The 22,600-nt window shown below is 40.6% G+C and overlaps 1 protein-coding gene and 1 long non-coding RNA gene across 2 annotated transcripts in view; one reads left to right on the top strand and one right to left on the bottom strand.

The window, feature by feature from the left end:
* Positions 1-9,122, bottom strand: part of IFIH1 (interferon induced with helicase C domain 1) — a 48,945-nt gene extending 39,823 nt beyond the window's left edge. Inside the window, exons 1-2 of the mRNA XM_024579905.4 lie at positions 8,318-9,122; positions 2,234-2,402 (exon numbers count right to left, since the gene is read on the bottom strand). Of these exons, the coding sequence (XP_024435673.2) occupies positions 2,234-2,402; positions 8,318-8,770 (622 nt within the window). The 5' untranslated portion in view covers positions 8,771-9,122. The remainder of the gene's footprint in view (positions 1-2,233; positions 2,403-8,317) is intronic.
* Positions 9,123-9,177: 55 nt separating this feature from the next.
* LOC128780247 (uncharacterized) lies at positions 9,178-21,045 on the top strand. Its single transcript, XR_008426171.1, has 5 exons — positions 9,178-9,553; positions 10,476-10,654; positions 11,532-11,600; positions 18,112-18,245; positions 20,607-21,045. It is a non-coding gene; the product is annotated as an uncharacterized lncRNA (long non-coding RNA).
* The last annotated feature ends 1,555 nt before the right edge of the window (positions 21,046-22,600 follow it).

Genomic DNA, 22,600 nt, shown 5'->3' on the forward strand with positions numbered 1-22,600 from the left:
TATAAGAGGTATTACGTGAGATTTACTATACATGCTTTTTATAGATTGTTATTGTTCAAAGAATTACAATTTGAAAAATTATGTTAAACTTCTAACGAGGTAACCTGTAAAGTAGAACTTAAAAATATCTTAGCAAGAAATACTGCCAGACATTGTCTATGTCAGGAGAATCTAGAAGACACTTCAGAGCAGATCTTCTAGACCCTTTCCTAAATAATTATGCCACTGCACACAGGTGGGGAATGGATAGGTACCCTCTCTTTGGGGGGATGGATGTGAGAAGGTCTTATGTGATCTGAAAGGCTGACCTTTCCAACATCCTTTGATATACTGAGGCCAAAATTTTCCAGGGGAAAAAAAACCAAACAGCAGTCATTCCCTTTTGAAGTTCAAGTTCTAGAATGCTTGTCACAAATGCAAGTGTGCCCATGGCATCTTGAAAGGGATTCATCACAAAACGGATGGTCTGGAGGGGGGCCCAGCTCATGTCTGAGGCGTGCAGGACAGAGGCGGCCCCATCATTGCGTGCAGCTTTGGCTGGAAGTACCTTCAGACTCAGCAAACGTCTCAGAGACGCGCTGGGGAAACGACGGCTGGGCCGGAATGTGTAGGCGTAAAAGATCATAATCTTGATGTTGCAGTGAAGGCCCTTCCAGAAAACTGACACAAAGTAAAAAGGCTTCCAACTGAAAGGACTTTCTACACAGTTCAGCTTTGCCATGGAACAGAAGCAATGACAGCAGAAACCCGGGAGCCTGCCTGTAGACAGATCATGCAGTGACTGTCTGGGTTTTGAAAGCTGGACTGACCAAGTTTGACTGAGCAAGAGCCTCCCGCTACCTTAATCCTTGAGTCATTCAAGAGAGAATGGATAGCTGCAAGGCCGCCTGCGATTTGCACTTTGTGGAGGGCACGAACACATGACCCTGCCAAGCATCTGTTCTGGGGTGAGGACAAAAGACCTCGTCCAGATATTTTTAGAGCATTTTAATACAGCGCAGTAAAAACATTTCTATCTCTCTATCTATCGATCATCTATCTTTACGTATATGTATATCTCTGTATGTATTTCAAACCACTGGGCAAAATTGAGCTAATTAATGTAATATAAAAACAATGAACTGTAAATAATTAGCAATTATCTTTTTATTTTGCATAGGTAACTTAGGACATAGTTTACTCCGTATCTTGTTAGAAAGTGTGGTATATGGGGGGGGGGGGATTTGTGTGTCTCCTTTAAGTCCATATCCTCAGCCCCTACAGCAGTGTCTGGCACACCTTTGGCACTCACGGAATGTTAGTTGAATGACTGAATGGGTAGACATGAGCTTGAAATAAGTCTAATTCATTTAAATCAGTTATTACCAATTAACTTTCAATTTGTCTTACATATGATATTTTTGAAAACATAGGATACCTACTCTGAAAAGAAAAATAAGATGGCAGTTTATGAGTTTAGAGAGAAAGAGGAAGGGGGCAGAGAGAGAGAGAGGGAGGGAGGGAGGGAGAGAGAGAGAGAAAGGGAGGGAGAGAGAAAGGTCAATTTGTTGTTCCACTTGTTTACACATTCTTTGGCTGTTTCTTGTATGTGCCCTGACCTGAAATCGAACCTGCAATCTTGGTGTATAGAGACGACATTCTAACCATCTAAGCAATGCAGCCAGGGATAAGATGGCAGTGTAAACCAGCATTATAAATATATGGCTATAAAATGTTACCTATGTTATAATAATTTAATAACTTTAAAAGCTCACATGAAGTAATATTGAAATATGTTGGCTATTACAGACACTTAATCAAATATTAATACATTCCTTTAAAACATATATAAATATCCAGAAGACTATGTGGCAGAGTCATAATAATCATTAAAACATTTTCTTCCAATTTGTTTGTTCAATGTTAAAAATATCTTGATAAAAATTTCAGACAATCACCTTGTTTCTAAAACAAGATGGGTAGTGGAAAGAGTGTTGGACGAGGAGTTAGCTGCCAACATGACAATATTCTTGTCTATTTTGCTAGGTTTGGAGGTTTTCTGTAAGTTAATCTTTTCCTAGGCAGCAGATTCCTCACTTGTAAAGAGGAGAAAAAGAGATGATCTCCCATAGCCCTCTCAGTTTTGGTATTTTGATTCTAAACATCGTAGCGTTTGGCCTGGTGTCTGCAAGCTCCATGAAACCCTCAATCACCGGCAAATGTGCAAACTCTGCCTCCGCGGAATCGCAAATACCTGCGCCGGGGTCGGAGGTGCTGGAGCCCGTCAGCTCCCAGGCAAGGGCTTCGTTCTCCGTCTGCCTCAGAACACACACAAACATGGAAAACCAGTTTTCCTTCCGCACAATCCTTCTCAGCAGTTCTCTCACACCCACTTCGTTTCCATTATTTTCTGCAGCAGACACCTGTTTTAAGAGAAAAGCAGAACTCAAGAACGTCAAACATCTTCAGAGTTAATTTTAAAAGGAACTAGCCTTCAGAAAAATTGGGCATTAAGCCTAAGTATCAATAAAGACATTTCACACACTAGAGAACAGAGCAGGGCCACTTGTAGCAATGAATGTTTTACCTCAGCTATTCCGAATAAGGGGTGCAAAAGAAAGGACCTTTCCTCTCTAGCCATTTTATGTTTATTTTTGTGTATTTAGGACCTGATTTCTACTTTTAGCTGGTGGAGTCTGAAAACAGGTAGTCAAACATTCCTTACGCAACTCCTATTTCTTCACTATTACCACGATGAAGTCACTACTATCACGGATTTCTATTCTTGCCTCTTTAGTATTAGCAATATTTATGATTACTATAATATTTTTCTTAAGTTGGCATTTATTGAAAATTGCGAGACAAATTTAATTCCTCTATCTATTCCTTTTTTAAAGTAGGGAGCAGAATTATTTCTCCATCCATTCACTAACAACCCTTAGGCTTCCTTTAATTTTTCTCTTGGATTAATCTAAGCAAACCTTTCCAAACGTGGACGAACACAAGCCAGAGTTACAGCAGAAAACAAATGGGACACCACCAGCTGGCTGGGCCGTCAGGTGAGCTACTGTATCTCTCCCATCAACCCTCAGTTTCTGCCCGCGTAAAATGCAGCGACTGAAAAAGACTCCAGGCATTCTCCATCCTTGCCGCACACGGGACTCAGCTGTGACGAATACTGATGTCTGGGATCTACTGTGTAGCTAGAGTCGTTTTTCCGACAAAATTCATGTGTTTCCTAGTCCCTATAAATGTATGCCATAAGCTTTTAAAGTCAGGAATTTGCATTTGGGGGACAATGTCTGGCACAGATTCAGTGTTAGCTATTTTTATGGATGACTAGGTAAAACATCTATCTTTACAAACTTTTTACCAGTGAACACTGCTTAGTACATAAGTGTGTAGCATGGTTTCTACCCAGAGGATACTGTAGTCTTATTAGCTAATAGTCAGTAATGCTATTATGAAGGCCTTGGATATATTAACCCAACAACTCTAAAAAAGGTAACAATATTAACGCATTGTACAGATCAAAAATCCAAGGTGCAGAGAAGTGTAATTGCCTCCCGAGGACACACTGCTAGTCCATGGCTGAGGTGGAAGCTGATTGCAGGCAATTGGCTTCAATGCTGACTTCCTGTACTAATTAATAGTTGTCCCTAATTTTGAGTTCATTTTCTGTCAAGAAGGGTTAAAATAACTACTTGAACTTAATAAATTTTAGGTGATTTCAGTTCTTCTCCCCCACGGCATTTTGTAAGCAGATTCTTGCTCATTTCTTACCTTTTTCTTTAATTTTTCATTAACCTAATAAAAATTCTTTGTCTTCAGTGGTGTTTGTAATGACCTTATTATTATCTGCTAACTTAATCAGAAAGAATTGCTCTACAAAGAACAAGTGAGGCACTGTAATAAATACTTTTATTAAAAACCTAAGCATGTTATATCCATTAAATTTTCTTTAACTATTAATCAGTTAACTTTTACTATAACTTGCTTTGTCCTTACTGAGTTCAGGCATTTAAGGATCCTTATTCCATTATTTCCTATAAGTATTTTTATTATTTGAATGTGGAACTACATATAATACCTGTGCAATTTTGCCAGCTTCATTAAGATTCTGGATTTTTAAGGAATCTTCCCTGATTGGGTATTAGAAAATACATCAATACACTTTGAAGCAACTATGTACATATATATATATATATGTATATATACATATATATAAAATATATATATTTTACGTAATCTGCTCTCCTAAAATGCAGTAAAGATATTAGATTCCAATACATGAACGTGGTTGCTGAAATTCTTGGGAGGTAGCTATTTAGACTTGAGGCTGCAACAGAAAGTATGATGATTCCCACTCATGTTCCTCCCACACTGAACTTTTTCTCTGAATATCAAATTACACGTAATTTAAAATGTCTATGAATACATTGTTATCTATGAATACATTGTAATTTAAAGAATATAAGGTAAATATGAATTTGTGGATAATACAATTCAATGCTTTCATATTCTAGATTCTTTATGTTTTTTCTTTCCAACAGAAATGAGTAGAGAAACCAATGATCTCCAATAAGCACTGGTTTACCAACACAATTGTACAGCTTGATAAAAATGTTTTCTATCCCTCATAATAACCATAGATAGCTATGTAAATATAATGGTGATTTTTGTGATACAGCAGAGCTCAACCCTCAGTACCAGTAAATCAGGAAGTAAAATTCACATTAAAAGCAAAGAATTTTAAGGAACTAGTTCCCCAAAAAGCTACTGTCCTACCAAATAATTGTATATTATCAAATTAACATAACTAGTTTCTTATTAATACTTTTTTCCTGCTAATAAAATTCTTATCTATCCTTCTTTAGTAATATAATGAGCTGGTGAGGAATGACCACAGTACTCAATTTCACGTAGGGAGAACTGGACCAGTGGACTAGGTTTCTAGTCGGATTGGTCATAGCATCTCGGGTTCTCCTGTGCAAAGAAAAGCTGTATGGGGTTTGCCAGGACTATAAATGTTTATGCTTTGAAATGGCCAGGGCTGAAACATGCACCTCTCTTCAGCTGCTCCAAATGATATTAAGACATTATGAAAATGTTTATATGATTGTTTCTTTTCCAGAATTCATGGCTAAGTCAATGAATAGGCCAAGATGTCCCATAAGCATCCTAACGCAGAAGCAGGTCAATCAGCGGGCACTCCTTACAGTTAGTGATCATCCTACTATAATGATCCATAAAGCAACTCTTGTACTTATTTCTGAGTCACCAGTATTCACAATAGTGTCTAGCTCCTGCTAGACATTCTTTACCTATTTGTTAGAAGAATGAACACTGATCAACACTATACCATAAGCTCCATGAAAACACAGACAATATCTGTGTTATTCGCCAATCTTTTCATTAACATGGCACCTTTGTGAATAAATATGAATTTATGAATAAATAAAACAATTATGTAAGTTTCTTTGGGTAGTCACTGGACACAAAATTAAGTCCAGGGTCATTTTCAGGAGCTGTGCTATGTGGGGAGGAGAGCTGACATGTGGAGACTGGAATCCTAAACTAACAGACTTAGTAAACAATGTCTACTGCAAAACAAGAAAAGAATTAAAGTGAAATAGGATTTCTAGAAGTCCTGACTAATTAGTTAAATGCTGCTGTAAGCTGTCCAAAAGCAAATTTTGAACTCTTATGTTTATCATGCATCCATTCCCCAATGTCTGCCATGATTCATCATATCATGTGTTTTCATCTCCTATTCTAGACAACTCTTGGAAAATAAATTTAACTAACTACTTAAGTAATAGTCAATATTTATTAAGTACCAACCCTATACATAGTCTTGGTTAGGTTCTGGGAGCTTAAAGGTGGAAAGATAAAGTTTATTCCTCAACTCAGTTTAATTCAGGGACTTTAAATATCAGATCGCAATTAACCTGAATCCCTGAAACTGTACATTCACAAGGAAATGTAACCAAATGATTGATAATAAAGATGATCATCATCATGGCAAAATAGCTCTTTACTATTTATATAGCTTTTTCATAAACATGATTTTGTGTTCACTAAAATTCTATGAGAGAAAAAATTATTATGATGTTCATTCTCATGAGTAAACTTAGATCAGGGAACTTAAAAAACTTGGCCCAAAGTAACATATATGATGAGAAACCAAGATGTTAAGTCCAGATCTTTCCATTCCAAATTCTCATGCTTTTCCCGCTGCACTTTTCCATTTCAGATAAACATTCATCAATGGCCTCCGTATGAATAGATTCCTCTAATCCTAGAACGTCCTTCCCATTGTTCACTATGGTGTAGTTTTCATTCTGATGACACAGGTAAAATGATGTGCACACAAACCATCCCAGAATCTCACAGAGACACTATCCCTCTTTAGAGAACTTCAAATACATAGCCCCTCTGTCTCTAAGAGCCTCCTTTGAGATATGAATCTGAGGGAGAGTTTGGGTTGCACTGGCCTTAGCTGCTACCAGTACACAAATGTCCCTTTACTCTATCTCTTCCTTGTGTCAACTCCCTTGCATTACTGCTAGCTGCCTCCAAGCTTGCCAGAATCAAGAACTTGGATAAAATCTAGCTGGAGGAAATTCAATCCAGGCAAGACAAAAGTGATGCTGATAGGCAGAAGTATTTAGAGTAAATAAGGAAAAGTGCTGTTTCGCTGGCAATCGGGACATCATACCCACCAAACATAAACAGCTTTGTGGTGTTACTGGACTCTGTTGCTTCTGGACTTCCTAACAGCTACTGTGGCTGAAAATGCCATCTTCTATCTCCAGCTGGCTTGAAGGCTGCATACTGTCTTCCAAATTAAGATTCTGCCACAGAGATGTACACATTTGTCATATCCAGCTGGACTACTATAATGCGTTCTAGCTGGTTCTCAATACACAAAACTACATAAACGTTACAGACAACAGTGTAAAGTAATTTACTTGTTGGGAAAACCAGCCATCAAAATCAGATGCATGTTTAGGTTTTTGGACAAGCCCCATAGCTGTCAAAGCTACAAAGGAACGTGAAATTTAGTCACTAAAGACTAAGTCACATGATAAGCTGATATGAGTCCAAGGCCCAAAATCTTGTAATGAAAATACAAACAATTAATAAGTCAAAAGAAAAAAAAAGAAAGGATGAATGAATGAAAGAAAATGTGAAACTCACAGCATGTTAGACAAGGCCTTTGACTTTTAGTCATGGGTTTATTTCCCAATTTGCCTTTCAGTATAAGGCTTTTGACTTATCACCCTGAATAAGTCAGATTCAAAGAGGTCACTACATCTATACTTAGTAGTACACCCTTACTCGTTGAAAAACAATGAACAGTAAAACATTACATTAAGTGTATAGTCACTTGCAAAATTCACCCTGTTGAAATGCCACCTAAAATATCCACTACTTCTTCACTAATATGAAAAACTGCAACTAGAGACATATTTTCTCAATGAATCTTCAAACTTTGATTCTCAGAGAATGTTGAAACTCCAGGGAAAAAAAAGTGTATATATTACATGTGATTTCCCCATTTAGGCCAAGACTGAATGGCATAATGTATAATATAGGCAAGAGATTGACGAATATTTTCTCTGAAGTCCAGATAATAAATATTTAGGCTTTGTGGGCTACCCTGAAGGGCAAAAGCAGTCATCATCTGGAATGAATGAGCATGGCTGTGTTCTAATAAAACTTTCTTTATAAACACCAAAGATTTAAAAATCTAAAAGCCAGTCTCGCTTTGGGCCTGGCGAAACGGGGAGCAGTGTGGACTCAGCCCGCGTGTCATGTTTTCCTGATCCCTGTTCGGTGGCAGTGGACTGAAAAAGACATAAAACTTCACACCATCGGGCCCTAAATCACCAGCTCTGACACTGTCTTCCTAGGAACCCTTGGGCAAGTTTTTAACCTGCCTCAGTTTTCGCATTTGTAAAACAGTTAATAATGTTATACACCTCAATGGATTATTCGGAGCATGAACACCGATAATATATTTTGCAAAATATACTCATTGCACACAGTAAGTGTTCAATAAATAATATCTATTAGCACACATTGTTATTCTAGAACTAACTCTTTAGCTTATTAGAGTGAATTAGAAAAATAGCCTTTTTGTATTTAAATGTTCAAAATCATTATGTTTTAAGCGCCTAGCTATTCTCTTCTCAAGGAAGGAGGGAACCAGATTTACCCAAAGATGTCAAAGAACATCTGCATGGGGCCAGAAAATGACCAGCCCGGAGTAGCAAAATCTGCCTAAACGCTCAGCTCCATCTGGTACTGACAAGCGGGTACCGACACCTACCCGATTTCTGTCTTCGATCGTCAACAATTCCACCTCCACACATTTGTCCAGCACATCTCGGACCAGGAGCTTGTCCACCAGAGTGGGCTGAAGGAGGTTCAGCAGTTGGAGGCACTCATCATGGTCGTTCTCTAAGGATGGTGAGGGCAAGTCTGTGAGCTCAGGGTTCATGTAGCGGGCAGCCAAAGGGTTGCCTGTTCTCCGGAGGGCCTCCACAAACACCCTCGTCCAGCCCAGGGGCCAATGTCCCTTCTCCAAGGTGCTCAGGAGCAGTTCAGCCGCGCAGATGTTCCCCTCGGTGACGGCCGTCCGCTGAATCTGCTCTTTCACCTCTGCAGGCAGAAAGGTCAGGTAGTCCAGCACGGGTTCCACCTGGATGTACATTTTCACTCTGGCCCGGAAGCACGAGATGAGATATTGGAAACTCTCGTCTGCAGAATACCCGATCGACATCTTTCCTGCTCAGAAAAGGAGAGGTTCTCCCAAGTAGACGGACGGGCTGCTGTTCTCTGCTCAACAGGTGCTCTGTGTGTACCACTGCCCGTCGCCTTGGAGTAGCAGGGTCTGCAGCACTGTGCCTGCCAGCAAAGGGTTGGCCACAGACACCCCCAGCCGGGCGCGGCGGTGCGGTCGAACCCCGCAGGTGGCAGGTGGGCAGGTGGCAGGTGGGCAGGTGCGCGGGGAGTGCCGGGCCCGGACGCAGCCGCGGGCGGAGGACTGGGACCCGCTGCCTCTGCAGTGCTCGCCGGGTGGAAACCTGGCAGCCGCCGCTGCGCCCTCGGCTGGGAGCTTTTGAGTCCAGCTTTTGGTCAGGCAGTTTGGTTTCCGTTTCGATTCTCCTCTTCAGGAGTTTCCAAACGTCAGCCGCAGGGCGGGGGTGTGGCTGCTAGGTCCCAGGGAGCCACCCGTTGGTCGATTCTGGAAAGGGGAGCCCTGGGCCGCGCGCACCGCACGGCGGGACGGAGAAAAGGAAAGCGAACTCGCCCCGCCCCTCCCGCCAGAGAAAGGCAACCACGCTCCGGCAGTGCACCACCCGCGGGTGTTTTGTCTCCCTTGCAGGGTTCTGTCTCTTAAATCAGACTTCTTTCCCACGGCCGTCTTGCCACACATCCGTGGAAGGCAGGCGAGCGCGTGATTCGGGACTTTCCAGCCCCTAAGTGAAGAGAAACTGATGCCCTACAGGAAGGAGTTCGCCATAGCTGGAAAATTCAGGCAGGGCCTGGCCCCGCCAGGGCGGTAAGATTGCAATGGACAGGTGGAGAGTTGAAGCTAACAAGATGTTTCCAGAGAGTTGTAACCCCACCACCCCAGGATGAAGGGGCCACTGCACCCTTTCTAGATATAGACCTGACGTCCTGTGGGTCCCCAAGAACTTAAGCTTTCCTTGGGGAATTTGTGGGTGGTTATGAGAAAGAGTAAGTCATGACAAAGTTCACTTCAGTGGCCCATTGTAGACTGGAGCTTTTATTTGGCTCTGACCAGGGCCTGATGACAGACCCAGGGGTCCCTTAACCACCAACTCAGGTTAGGAGGAAGCCGAGATTGAAGGTTTTCTATCTCCTAGCAGGAGAATTCCCCATATCCTTTCATATGCAACCTTCCTTTAATAAAACAAAACAAAATCCCCAACAACTTATTTTTGACATAGCTGCCATTCTTTTCTTGGATTCAATACAGCAAGTTCTGGCTGAAGCAGCTAGGAACTTAATTAGCAACTAATGTACCAACTTGTAGTAAACATCAACATTTGTCTATGTCATGAGCGAAAAAAAAAGACACCACACTGAAAAATGGCAGCTTCATTTTAGTACAGAAGCCACATAAACATGAGTCCTCAGGTTGCTACTCAGGCATTCTGCTGCCTTGGGTGACTGTGGGTGGTAGTCTATATGCTTCATGATGAGAACCTCATGGTCCAGGAATTACATGGAGAATGGAGGGCTCATTTAGGCTATCAAAAAGATATATTTAGGAAAGGTAATATGATAGCAAGCACATTCAATGATATTTGGATAGGCAGGGAAACTTGGTCATGCTTTGGACTGGATAAGGAAAATAGAGTCTTTGTGTTTACCAGAGACATACAAAGTATCCAACTGAGCACTTTATAGCAAATTTATTTTCTATATATTACAGCTAAGCCTTTTTCTTCCTTAAGTGATTGTATGCTACTTGAAGAAAGCACATACTTACACAGTAACCAGTGTGATATAAAGAGTAAGACCTTGATGACTTCCGCGCTGAAGGGGTATTTTATTTGCCTTGACTTTACCTGCGGGCCTAATCTTAAACACACAGTGAAAGCTGCTGAAATGAAGTGAAACCTTGGCCTTATAGGTGAGCCTATTCTTTTCTGTTTCTTCATAAAGCAATACTATATCTTTACCTGATGTTAGGAGTTGACCTTGCACCTAGGTAGAAGGGAATCAATTAGATGTTTCCACAGCAGTATTCAAATTATTAATTCCAGTTATGGATTCTGCAAAGATATCTTTTGGGGCTGCTGCAAGAAGGTGCCTCTCCCCACTGTGTGCAGGCAGGTTTCATTCTGTATATTAAGGGAAAAACAAACAAACAAACAACCCCCAAATTTTCTGTCCTCTCGTAACCATTTTTTTTGTTCTTTAGTTTCAAACACAGGGAAATAAGAGAGATTGCTGAGTAAATACAGGGCAATAATGGGATTTTTAACACCATGAAATTGCTGCCCAGCTGAGAGGGTCAAAAGCAGAAGTTTCAGTGTTTGTATTCAGATTATATCATTCATTCATTCAATTATTGAAAAAACATGTATTAAGTAACTACTATATGACCAGCACTAATCAAGGGGAAGTTAATAAAACTGAACAAACTCTCTACTTTTTTTTGGAACTCATTCCAATGGGAGTGGGAAGACAGATAATGAATAATAATCAGAAAAATGCAGTGAACCAGGTGATATGGCGTGGTCTCTAAGTATTTTATTGTTTTAGATGCCTTTGTTCATGGGATCATTTTCTTTATTTCTCTTTCAGATAATTGGTTGTTAGAGTATAGAAACACTACTGAATTTTGTATATTGATTTTGTATCTTGAAACTATTGACTGTTGATTAGGTCTAACACTTTTGGTGGAGTCTTTACTACATATAAAATCATGTCATCTGCAAATAGAGACGATTTTCATTCTTCTTTCCAAATTCTGATTTTTTTTCACTCTTGCGTGATTGCTCCAGCTAGGACTTCCAGAACTCTGGCGAATAGGAGTGGTGAGAGTGAGCACCCTTGCCTCTTTCTTGATTTAGGTAAGATTCTAGATAATAATGAACATTCAGTTTCAGCGGTTGCCTTCCCAAACAGATGCCCTCTCCTAACTCTCACCATCAGTATCACATAATATCCATCAAAAACAGTCATATTTGGGGTGGAGGGTGGGGAGAAAATGCAGACAACTGTAATTGAACAGCAATAAAAAATGTTTAATAAAAAACATTCATATTTACTCTCAAGTATGAGGAACTCTGCTGGATGAGGATTGGGTGATGAGGACTAAGGTGGGGGGACCTGAGGGAAAACAGAAAGGAACCTCTTTTGCTAAATGAAATAAGCCAGGTGGTGAAGGACAAATACCATATGATCTCACCTTTAACAGGAACCTAATCAACAAAAGATAAAAGCAAGCAAAATATAACCAGGGACACAGAAATTAAGAACAATTTGATAGTAACCAGAGGGGAGGTGGGAGGGGATAATGGGGGAAAGGGTTTTCAGGAGCAACTATAAAGGACACATGGACAAAACCAGAGGGGTGGGTAGAAGGAAGGGAGGGAGGGAGGTTTAAGTGGGGTGGGGGGAGTGCTGGGAAGTAAATGCAGACAACTGTAATTGAACAACAATAAAATAATTTTTTAAAAAGTAGAATCTACCATAACCTTGATAGCACCCCTTGTGGAGGAAGGAGGCTGAGGAAAACAAAGCCAAACCACAGTCTCTCAAAATGTACCTTTTTTCTTCACCTATATTTTTGCATCGTGATTTACTTTATTTTCTGCTTTTGTTTGAATAGATGTTTTTCTCTGTCAAGTTTCTTCTAATAGCTTTCACTTTCATCCTTCTCATTTTCTAAATGTAAGTTTCTTTTTCCTTTCTCCTTTGAAGTAGACCTGCCAATCCTTTTTAAACTCAAAAGACATATTTCTGTCTCCATCAGTTTTAAAAGCCACCTTTTAGCATTTTCTTCTTTAAGTAATAAGTCAGGAGTACACTGCATAACAGATTCCCACTGTTACCCAACTTTTTATTTGAGTTTTCTGTAATTAAGAAGTAGTAATAATCAGAAGAAGGGTCTAGAAAGAAGTCACAAAAGGCAAGGACCTACACCCAAGATTACTCTATTCAGCAAAGCTATCCCTTAGAATGGAAGGGCAGGTAAAGGGCTTCCCAGATAAGATCAAGTTAAAGGAGTTCATCATCACGAAGCCCTTATTATATGAAATGTTAAAGGGACAAAAACCAAAAATGAACTAAGTGAACAACTAGAGCATAAACAGATTCACATAAATGGAGATCACATGGGGGGTTATCAGTGGGGAGAATGGGGGTAAAGGTACAGGGAATAAGTAGCATAAATAGTAGGTACAAAATAGACAGGGGAAGTTTAAGAATAGTATGGGAAATGGAGAAGCCAAAGAGCTTATACGTAGGACCCATGGACATGAACTAAGGTGGGGAATGATGGTAGGAGGGGGGTACAGAGTGGACGAGAATAAAGGGGAGAAAAAATGGGATAACTGTAATAGCATAATTAATAAAATATATATTAAAAAAGAAGTAGTAATAATCAAAGCTACCACTCTTTTGACAAATCAAAGCTACAATTTAATGGCCACACATGGTAGTAATGTCTTTTCCAAAGAAAAATGACAATTAGTTTAATGAGGAAATCCTTCTGGAATTATTATTCTTTTCCTTCATTTGTTTACTAATTGTGTCAATAAAGAACCTACTCTGTGTAATTTCAACTTAGATACCCTTAGCCTCACCCTATAGACCTGTGGTTAAGCAGAGAGGCTCTGAGCTCAGGATGTCAGAATTCACATCTCAGCACTGCCTATGAATTGCTGCATTCTTGCGGAAATCACCTTGAATTTCTCAGTTGTAAAATGAAAATGATACCAGTATCATGTCATAGGTTGTTAAAAAGATAGACTGTGAAGCACTTAGCACCAGATCTGGAATGTTGTATTTGCCCTGTAAATGACTGCCAATGTTCTTATGCAAATAATAAATGAGATGGTACTATCCCTTAAAGAATGTACACTTTATAGTGGAAATAAATTAGTAATGTACACAAACACTCTGTAATGACTATCTATGTAATTGAGTTTCTAGACAGTATTTTTGCAAGAATTTCTGTTCCTTTTTGCAAGAAACAGAAGTAAATGTGATGATTTAGCAGAAAAGTTTATTAAAAGTTCCTGTAATAGCTTTATATCTCAAGTAGGTCCAAAACAGAAAAAGAAATTCTGGCAAAGTTTACTAGATCTTGACACACATTTCTTTAATTACTTCCACCAATTCAGTTATAATGTTCTGGTTTTAAGTGTGCACATGTAAAAGCTTTTCTCTATAGCAAACACTTTTGGCCAAAATTTTAATTAAAATCAGGTATCAGCAGAATTTTTTCCAAATGCTTCCTCCATAGCCTAGGTCTTTTCAAAAAGTTACTGGCACATGTTTGTGTGAAAACAGTCCCTTTGCCCCAAAGTCATTGACTGGCTGTGCTGCTTTTACTTTATTTTAAAATAAATGCTTAAGAGCAAACTACAGTCAAATGTAATTGGAATGCCGTTGTCTTTTCATTGATATCATGGTTGACAGTAGCTGGCAGACACTTTGGAGTTAGCTCTCTCAACCCTGTCCATTCCGGCTGAATGGCGATTGCCCTAATTCTTAGTACCCACGCCATACAATTGATTGAATATTTAGTTTCACCTCTGAAATGGTATAACCGACAAAGTTTCTATGTAGGAGTAGGAGTGTTGTAGAATGAGTTACTGAAATCAACTATTGGGGTAAACTGAACTTTGGAGTTGCTAAATGGCTAACATTTAAAAATAATAATAAAGCCTTGTCAATTGAAAATATTTATATTAATGCACTAAATTATATCAATTACATTTAAAAATGTTCTTTAATCTTCATCTGATCCCTTACCTTTTAATTTTATTTATATTTTATGATGTTATCATAGTTGTACATGTAAATGTTTTGTAAATAAATAGATGTATATTTATTAAGGTTCCTGCTCATCTGTTTTTACTGATAAGGATCAAGAACAAATTACTTGCAGACCGCAGCTGTAGATAGCCCCCCAAAGGGTAGAGGTTGTGATGCATTTGAAGGGCAAGGTTACTAAGAGCAGAGGAGGAAGAAGTGCAGCTGAAAGGAGAGAACTCTAGAATGAGAGGAGCAATGCAACATTTAAATCTTGGAAGTACTAACACATGCCAAGTTACCAGTATTATCATTGCTTCACGACAAATGTCAGTGCACATGGAAACTGAAGATATTTTATATTTTATCGTTAGCCATCCTGTCCAGACATGTTCTTAAATGGAATATTTTAATAAAATTTATTTTTTATTTAAAAAACATTTTATGCTCCCTGCAGAAATTTCAGGGAGGGTATCATATAATATTGCAGATTTATGAATTACTTGTGATCCCATCACTCAGCGATAGGCATTTTTAATATTTCCAGTGTATTTCCTACCAGCCCCCTATTATGTAAATATGTGTGTGTATGCATGCATACACACATTGCACATTTGTGCAACAGAGAGTGAGCTGGGATGGTCCCAGCCGTGCAGAAGAGATCTCTAGGGGAGAGTTGTCCATGGCAGGGTCATGTGAACACGCCACAGGAGGAGGAGCCCGTGAGCGTCCCTGTGGTAGAGACGCGCAGGGCATTTGGGCAGCAGGGCCTAATGTAAGTAACAAGCTCACTCCTGTGCTATACTCGTTGTACTGTGTGCGTGTTTGTGTTGTGAGTGTGTAGATGGAACAGCTCTGGGAGAGCTTGCACAGTCCTTCCCAACCCTTAGAACTAGTATAGAATGTTAGGACTCAGCACAGATGGTCATTTCATTGATTCTTTATCCCTCAAATGCAGCAAAAATATCAAGAGTGACTATTTTACTATGAAGGTGATTTTAAAAAATTTATAGACTAGTCTAAATTACTTTATTACTATAAGTGATACACTTTAAAATACTTCAGGGTGAAGGATTGTGATTTTAATAGCAGATGAATGTAAGTAAGGCTGTAAGCATGAACTGAGTGAACATTTGTTTTTATGCATTTCAGAATGTCTATTTCAGGAATAGACTGCTTGTGCATCCATACATGTGCTTCTGTTGTTAACTAGGAATTAAGAATAATCCTAACATTTAGTATTTGTGGAACACCACAGTAAACTCTGGTGAACACCTGGGCTTCCTCACAAAACGAATTCTGAAAGCTAACCCAGATTCTCGGGGCGGGGGTGGGGGGCAGGCACTGCCTGCGGCTCATTTTATTCCCGGAAACCCTACGGACACAGGGTCTCCTCTGAGGAGCCGGCAGGCACGAAGCAGTCCAGCGCTGGACATTCCACTGCATTCACTCTTCCCTACAAAGGAACTAAGCGGGGAAGCCTTCCCTTGCTTTCTTCCTTAGGCTCCTCTGTACTGCGACCTGCTGGAGATGGTGTTGCCTTTGCCGCCACCTTGTGGCGCTTTCACTATCAAATCTTAACTGGGTCAAACTGGTCCGGCCGGTTTCAAGTAGATAAAATTGTCATTATGTACAACTCTCAATTTTTTGACAGGTAACACAAAAAGGAGGTAATCTATGTTTCCCAATGGGAAGATAAAACCATGGCTATACTTTAGTACAAACTTAAAGTATTGTATTTTACAAAAGCTGACAAAAGCATAAAGGACTAATTGATTTTCTACTAAGGACTATCCCCAATTTGCAAAGGAAGAACCAAGATTCATAGAAGTTGTATTGTTGCCCACAGTCACCCAGCCAACACATGAACTAACTTGGAGTCAATTGTCAATCTCTGAAATATAATAGTTACTGGATATTTCCTTTGATTTAGCATAGACGATAATGAATAGAACCAATTGTTTTAAAATGTAGGTTTTATTCTTATTGTAATACGACGAGAACAATAGGTCAGGAGGTGATTGCCATTGAAAAAACTGTTACAGTGTTGAAGACGAGGCCGACACACCAGGCCATGCAGGGCCACCAGGGGGAAGCACCAGACTCAGTCAGGAGGCAGAAGAATCGGGCAGAAAGCTTGGGCGGGAGCCTTGATTTTAGTTGCCGTGGGAAAGGCGAGGCTAAAGAGGGTGAGAACTGGCTAGTTTGAATAATCTCAGCAGGCTCTGGGGCATAGAGACTGTCTTTAGGGGTCTGGCCCTGACAAGTTTAGCACACAGGAATATTGCCTCTTGGAGTGTAAGAGGCGGAGAGAGGAGTTCATTCCCAGAATATGGGCTCTGGATTGGATAGTTTACCTATGCAGAGCACACTCCCTGAAGATTTGTTGCCCTCCAAGAATTGACTAGTTCTGTAAGGGGCAGTCTCTTTCCAGTCACCCAGGCCCCGGATGCCAGATCATCAAGAATACAGAAAAAAAGAAAATATAGTTAATACACCAGTTAACAAACTTCTTTTCATTTTTTAAATTGTTGTTCAAGTCCAGTTATCTCTATTTTCCTGCCACCACTTTCCTCCGCCCCACCCACTATCACTTCCCACCCTCAATCCTACACCCCTTTGGCTTTGTCCATGGGTCCTGTATACATGTTCCTTGACGACGCTTCCCTTTCTTTTCCCCATTAACCCCCTTCCCCCTTCCTCTGGTTACTGTCAGTTCATTCTTTATTTCAATGTTTCTGGTTCTTCTTTGCTTGCTTGTTTGTTTTGTTGATTAAGTTCCACTTGTAGGTGAGATCATATGGGTCTTTCACTGCTTGACTTATTTCACTTAGCATAATGCTCTCTAGTTCCATCCATGCTGTCGTGAAGGGTGGGAGCTCCTTCTTTCTTTCTGCTGTGTAGTATTCCATTGTGTAAATGTACCATAGTTTTTTGATCCACTCATTTACTGATGGGCACTTAGGTTTGCTTCTAGCACTTGTCTATTGTAAATTGTGCTGCTATGAACATTGGGGCGCACAGGTTCTTTTGGATTGGTGTTTTAGGATTTTTAGGTTATAGTCGCAGCAGTGGACTTGCTGGGTCAAAAGACAGTTCCATCTTTAGTTTTATGAGGAAATTCCGTACTGTTTTCCACAGTGACTGCACCAGTCTGCATTCCCAGCAACAATGCACTAGGGGTCCCTTTTCTCCACAACCTCGCCAGCACTTATTGTTTGTTGATTTGTTTATGATGCCATTCTGACCTGTGTGAAGTGGTATTGCATTGTGATTTTAATTTGTATCTCTGGGATGGCTAGTGATGCTGACCATCCTTTCATATGTTTCTAGGCCCTCTGTATGTCCCTCTTGGAGAAGTGTCTTTTCAGGTCCTTTGCCCATTTTTAAATGGATTATTTGTCTCCCTGGAGTGGAGTTGTATGAGTTCTTTATATATTTTGGAGATCAAACCCTTGTCTGAGGTATCATTAGCAAGTACGTTTTCCCATACAGTTGGTTCCCTTTTCATTTTGCTAGTGTTTTCTTTAGCTGTGCAGAAGCTTTTTATTTTGATGAGATCCCATTTGTTTATTCTTTCCTTTATGTCCCTTGCTCTAGGGAACATATCGGTGAAAATATTGGTGCATGGAATATCTGAGATTTTCCTGCCTATGTTATCCTCGAGGACTTTTATGGTGTTGTGACTTATATTTAAATCTTTTATCTACCTTGAATTTATTTTTGTGTATGGGGTAAGTTGGTGGTCGAGTTTAATTGTTTTGCATGTATCTGTCCATATCTCCTAACACCATTTGTTGAAAAGGCTATTTTTAGTCCATTTTATGCTTCTGCCCCCTCTGTCAAATATTAATTGACTGTACAGACATGGATTTATTTCTGGGCTCTCTGTTCTGTTCCATTGATCTATGTGTCTGTTCCTATGACGGTACCAGATTGTTTTGATTACAGAGGCCTTGTAGAATAGTTTGATAACAGGTATTGTGATCCCTCCTACTTTGTTCTTCTTTCTCAAAATTACTGCAGCTAATTGGGGTCGTTTATGGTTCCATTAACATACTTTCTTGAAATATGTTAATGAACTTATGTGAATGAATGAAATCAGTGAGTTAAAAAAGAGAAATTGTCCTAACTCTGCTATTGGTGTTAATTTACTATCTGCATGATATGGTTACTTGATAGTTTTCTACATGAATGTCTCCCAAATATCAGTGAGGAAGAAATATCAAAAGCAACCTAAATATCAACTGATTGTTTTCCATTATTGAAAACTGTGATAGAATTTAAAGTTGAAGATACATGTTTTGCTTAGTTAGTCCTTTCAAGGTTAAGATCATAATCATTCAATTTTCAAATTTATACTGAAAAAGCTATATTGCAGGTGCAGTTTGTCCAATATACATCAGTTTTGTTTCCTTTTAAACAGTTTTTACTTTATGTGCACATTTATTTACAATAGTGTACAGAAAGATATTTTACACAGGAATTTTGATTTAAATATTTGATTTTCCTTACCCACACAACCAGGTATTTGCTATGTCACCACCCACCACTTTTTGGTACTTTCTCTTCGTTTAATTATGTTTTCTTATATCACTAATTACCATTTCTGCACTTTTTGAGTAAACGGTGTCCTAAGGCTTGTGTTGCTAGGTTACAGCCTGCCTTCTCCCACCTCCCGTCCCTTTTTCCCGGGCTGGTTGCCGCAGTGCCTCCTGTAATGCGAGGCCCAGGTCTGTGTTGGAATCATGGTGCTTGAGTGAAAAACTAGGTTCTCTCTCATTCTCTCGTCTGCATAGCATAGTTGCTCGGGCAAGTATTTGGGTTTAATGAAAGAAAAACTCACCACTGAGTATAATTTTGGCCTTACAGAAAATTTACATCGAATGACTCTCTAATTGAAGAGTTGTTAAATTCTGACAGCACTGTAAGTGGTGCACCTTCTTGTTCTTTAGTGCATTTGATATTTTCCACTCGCCTTGAAGGCCTGTGCTCCACTACACCGAACTGTTTGCTGGGAGGTTGACCTTTCTGGATTACATCCATAAACTCCCTTTCCTCTGGCTTCTGAGTGGGAGCAGTCAATGGCAGTACTGGCAGGAGATCAGAGGCAGGAATAAGATGTGGTTATGATATTCGTTCCCTCAGATCCGTTCCATTTAGTTCAGGAGGCATCCCTCTACTAGAGGTCAAGTCAGGGGGCCCTCAGCACACAGCAATTCTCTCTGGATTTCAGGAACTGCTTCCTTGCCTTGTCCCTCAGCCTAAGGGTGGTAGCTGATCCTCACTCACTGCTGCTTGCACTGAGATGCCCTATCATCCCTTATTGGTACCTCTTAACTATGTCGACACCTTTGTAAACAGTAACTTTATAGCAATCCCTCAGTTACTGTGTGAAGGTGCCATCTGTTTTTTTGGTGGATTTGACAGCAATTGAGTTTTATGGCTAAAGGCCAGAAAGCAAGACAAAATAGGTTATAGTGGAATGAGCGGCCAGAGGGGAAATAAAGGCAGGGCCCTTGCCCTTGCAATCTAACAAAGAACTTAATACAGGAGGCTAAAAGCAAAAGCTCCCCGCTGACTGGTAATCCTGAGCCTGGTCTGATAAGGCTGCCAGTATTCCAAAAAACACAAGTCAGCTATGATAGTGCAAGGGGGGGCGGGCGGGGGGCGGTATATCATCTCCACTAGCTGGGAAAGGAAAATCTTGAGACTGTGTATTCATTCCAAGGCCTGGAAGGGAGAAGGAGAGGAGGACTACAAGGCCCAAAGAAAAGTCCGTAAAACAACTTCAGTTAATTGCCTGCCTCTTGTCACATATACAAAATGAACAAATAGAGCCGGAGCAAGATTAGGATTCAGGCTAACAAACCCCACCCCTACCTACGTTTGGGTAGTCACGTCTCCCTGGGAAAGCTGGCTCCACACCACCAATCAGTATGTGCCTTCTTCACCCCCACCCCACCAACTATATAAGTCCTCAGAACAAAGGACTTGCTCTCTTGACTCTTCTTGCCACATGGGGGACAGGGGCCTCTGACCACCTTGGTTTTGCTTTCCCGCTCGAACTTAACACTAATAAACTTTGTTTGCAGGCTAGCCACCTCACTGATTCATTACTACGTCGGTGAGAAAAACTTAAGTTTCTGGAAGTTTCTTCTGTAACATATGGTGCCGGGACTCAGACAGTGACTCGGATTCCACCCTTTGTCTCCAGCAGTTTGGAACATAGTGAGTGTGGTCTCTCACCTATAGGGTAAAGGAGATGCCGCAAACAAATCTGGAATGAGTGCTTGGGTTCCACCTGCCTGGGTTCTGAAGACAAAGGGGACACCTCCTCCCTCTGGCCCAGGTTCTCAGGAGTCCCTAGGTGCGTGGAGGCCTCACAGAGGTGTCTCAGGTCAATCCCTAAGATGTGCAGGGGCCTCATAGGGAACTGCCATCACCCACCACCCTCAGCCTTTTCAGCTTATAAACCTGGCCAGAAGAAAGTTATTTTACATAATTAGCCTATTGTAAGCTTGCAGAATCTCTCTTTCTTGGGTGGCTTCTAGCATGTCTCTCCCCCAGGTAGCTTCCTTGCAGCATCTCTCTTCTCTTACACTTCAATTTACATCCAAATTTCCTTGCAGGACCTGCAGGGGAGGAGCAATGTTGCATTTGCCAGAATCTATCCATCTCTCTCTCTCCTTGTATCTATCTCTTTCTCTCAGTTGCCGCACACTGTGGGCATGGGTCGGGTCAAGTATTTAAAAGCCACTAGGGTGCTTGTTGCAACAAAGACACCCACGAGAGGGACAGCTGGGATGGGAACTAGGACAGAACTTTAGATTTCCCACCAGCCACAAGCAGAAGTCCATGCAATGCGAGGCACACTGTAAAGCAATCACATTCCCATCCTTGAGGCACATTCTCCCCTTACGTTTAGTTCTCAAGAGAAAACAAGCTTTTAGCCCTTAGTGGAAAGTGCTGGTTTTTCCAGGTTCTTTTCTCCTAACTATGCCTTTTCTTAGCTCATGCATTATAGGAGACCGTTCTGCATGGCTTGTGCCCAGCTCCCACTCGGAAAAGCCAGTGGGGAGCAAGGTCCAGCACACAGGACCCACGGATAGGTTCTCCCGTGGGGAATCAGGCCTGCATTGTACCTAGGCTGCTTTGAGACTTGCTTTTGCTAAAACTCCCCCACCCTGAATTGAGGCAGCAAACTGTTTATTGCATATCTTTAAAGTAACTTCCTAAAATCTATGCTAAACCTTCCAAGGACAAGTGTAACCAGTTCAACCACTTTTCCCTTTACATTTGCAAATATCCTTCCTTTTTGATGTAATTAGTGATATCCACTCCTTTGTTTTCTGTAAAAAGTAACCACCTAAAGAGAACCTGTGCATAGTAAATAAGGACCATCCTCAATGTACTGTACCTAGAAAAAGAATAAAAGCCTGTCAAGGCAAGGGTCAGCACTTGAGAGAGTGGCCGAGGCTGTCTGAGGTGCCCCTTGAGAGAGTGGCGGTGCAGTCCCTTTTCCTCCACAGGACTCGATAGTCCATTGCAGCCACAATACACGGATCCCAAGGGCCGGGATCCGCATCAATGCATAAGTTTCATAATATATTCCTTAGGTCAAATGTATGGTAACCTAATCAGGCTGAGGACTTATTATGCTCACTGTAGAACGTGAGGTATGTATATTGCAGAAGGTTCAAGTAAGTCATAGATGGTCTGTGCAAGTTGAAGAAGGATTGTATAAGGGGAAGGAAGGAAAAAGAAGAAATTAAGAAAGGGAAGCAAAGGGAAGGAGAAAGAAGAAATTAAAGAAGGATTGTGAAGGAGAAGGGTAAGAAGGAATAGAGGAAAGAGATATATGCTGCATCCATGTGTGGCATGGGAAGGAACAACATTGGAAGTAAAAAAGAAATTTAAAAAACGTAAGCATATGAGTCTTAAAACACTGTAAAATTCTAGACCTAGGAGCTAGTGGGTCCTGAGAACAATAGGGTAATTCAAGTTTGAGGGAACTTATTGTCCTTATGATACAGTGTTGTGTCCTAAAGAAGGAAAATGAGTATACAAGTCTTTGGAACGCTGAAAG

Source organism: Desmodus rotundus, chromosome 2 (assembly GCF_022682495.2).
Source record: "Desmodus rotundus isolate HL8 chromosome 2, HLdesRot8A.1, whole genome shotgun sequence".
In the NCBI taxonomy this organism is placed as follows: domain Eukaryota; kingdom Metazoa; phylum Chordata; class Mammalia; order Chiroptera; family Phyllostomidae; genus Desmodus; species Desmodus rotundus.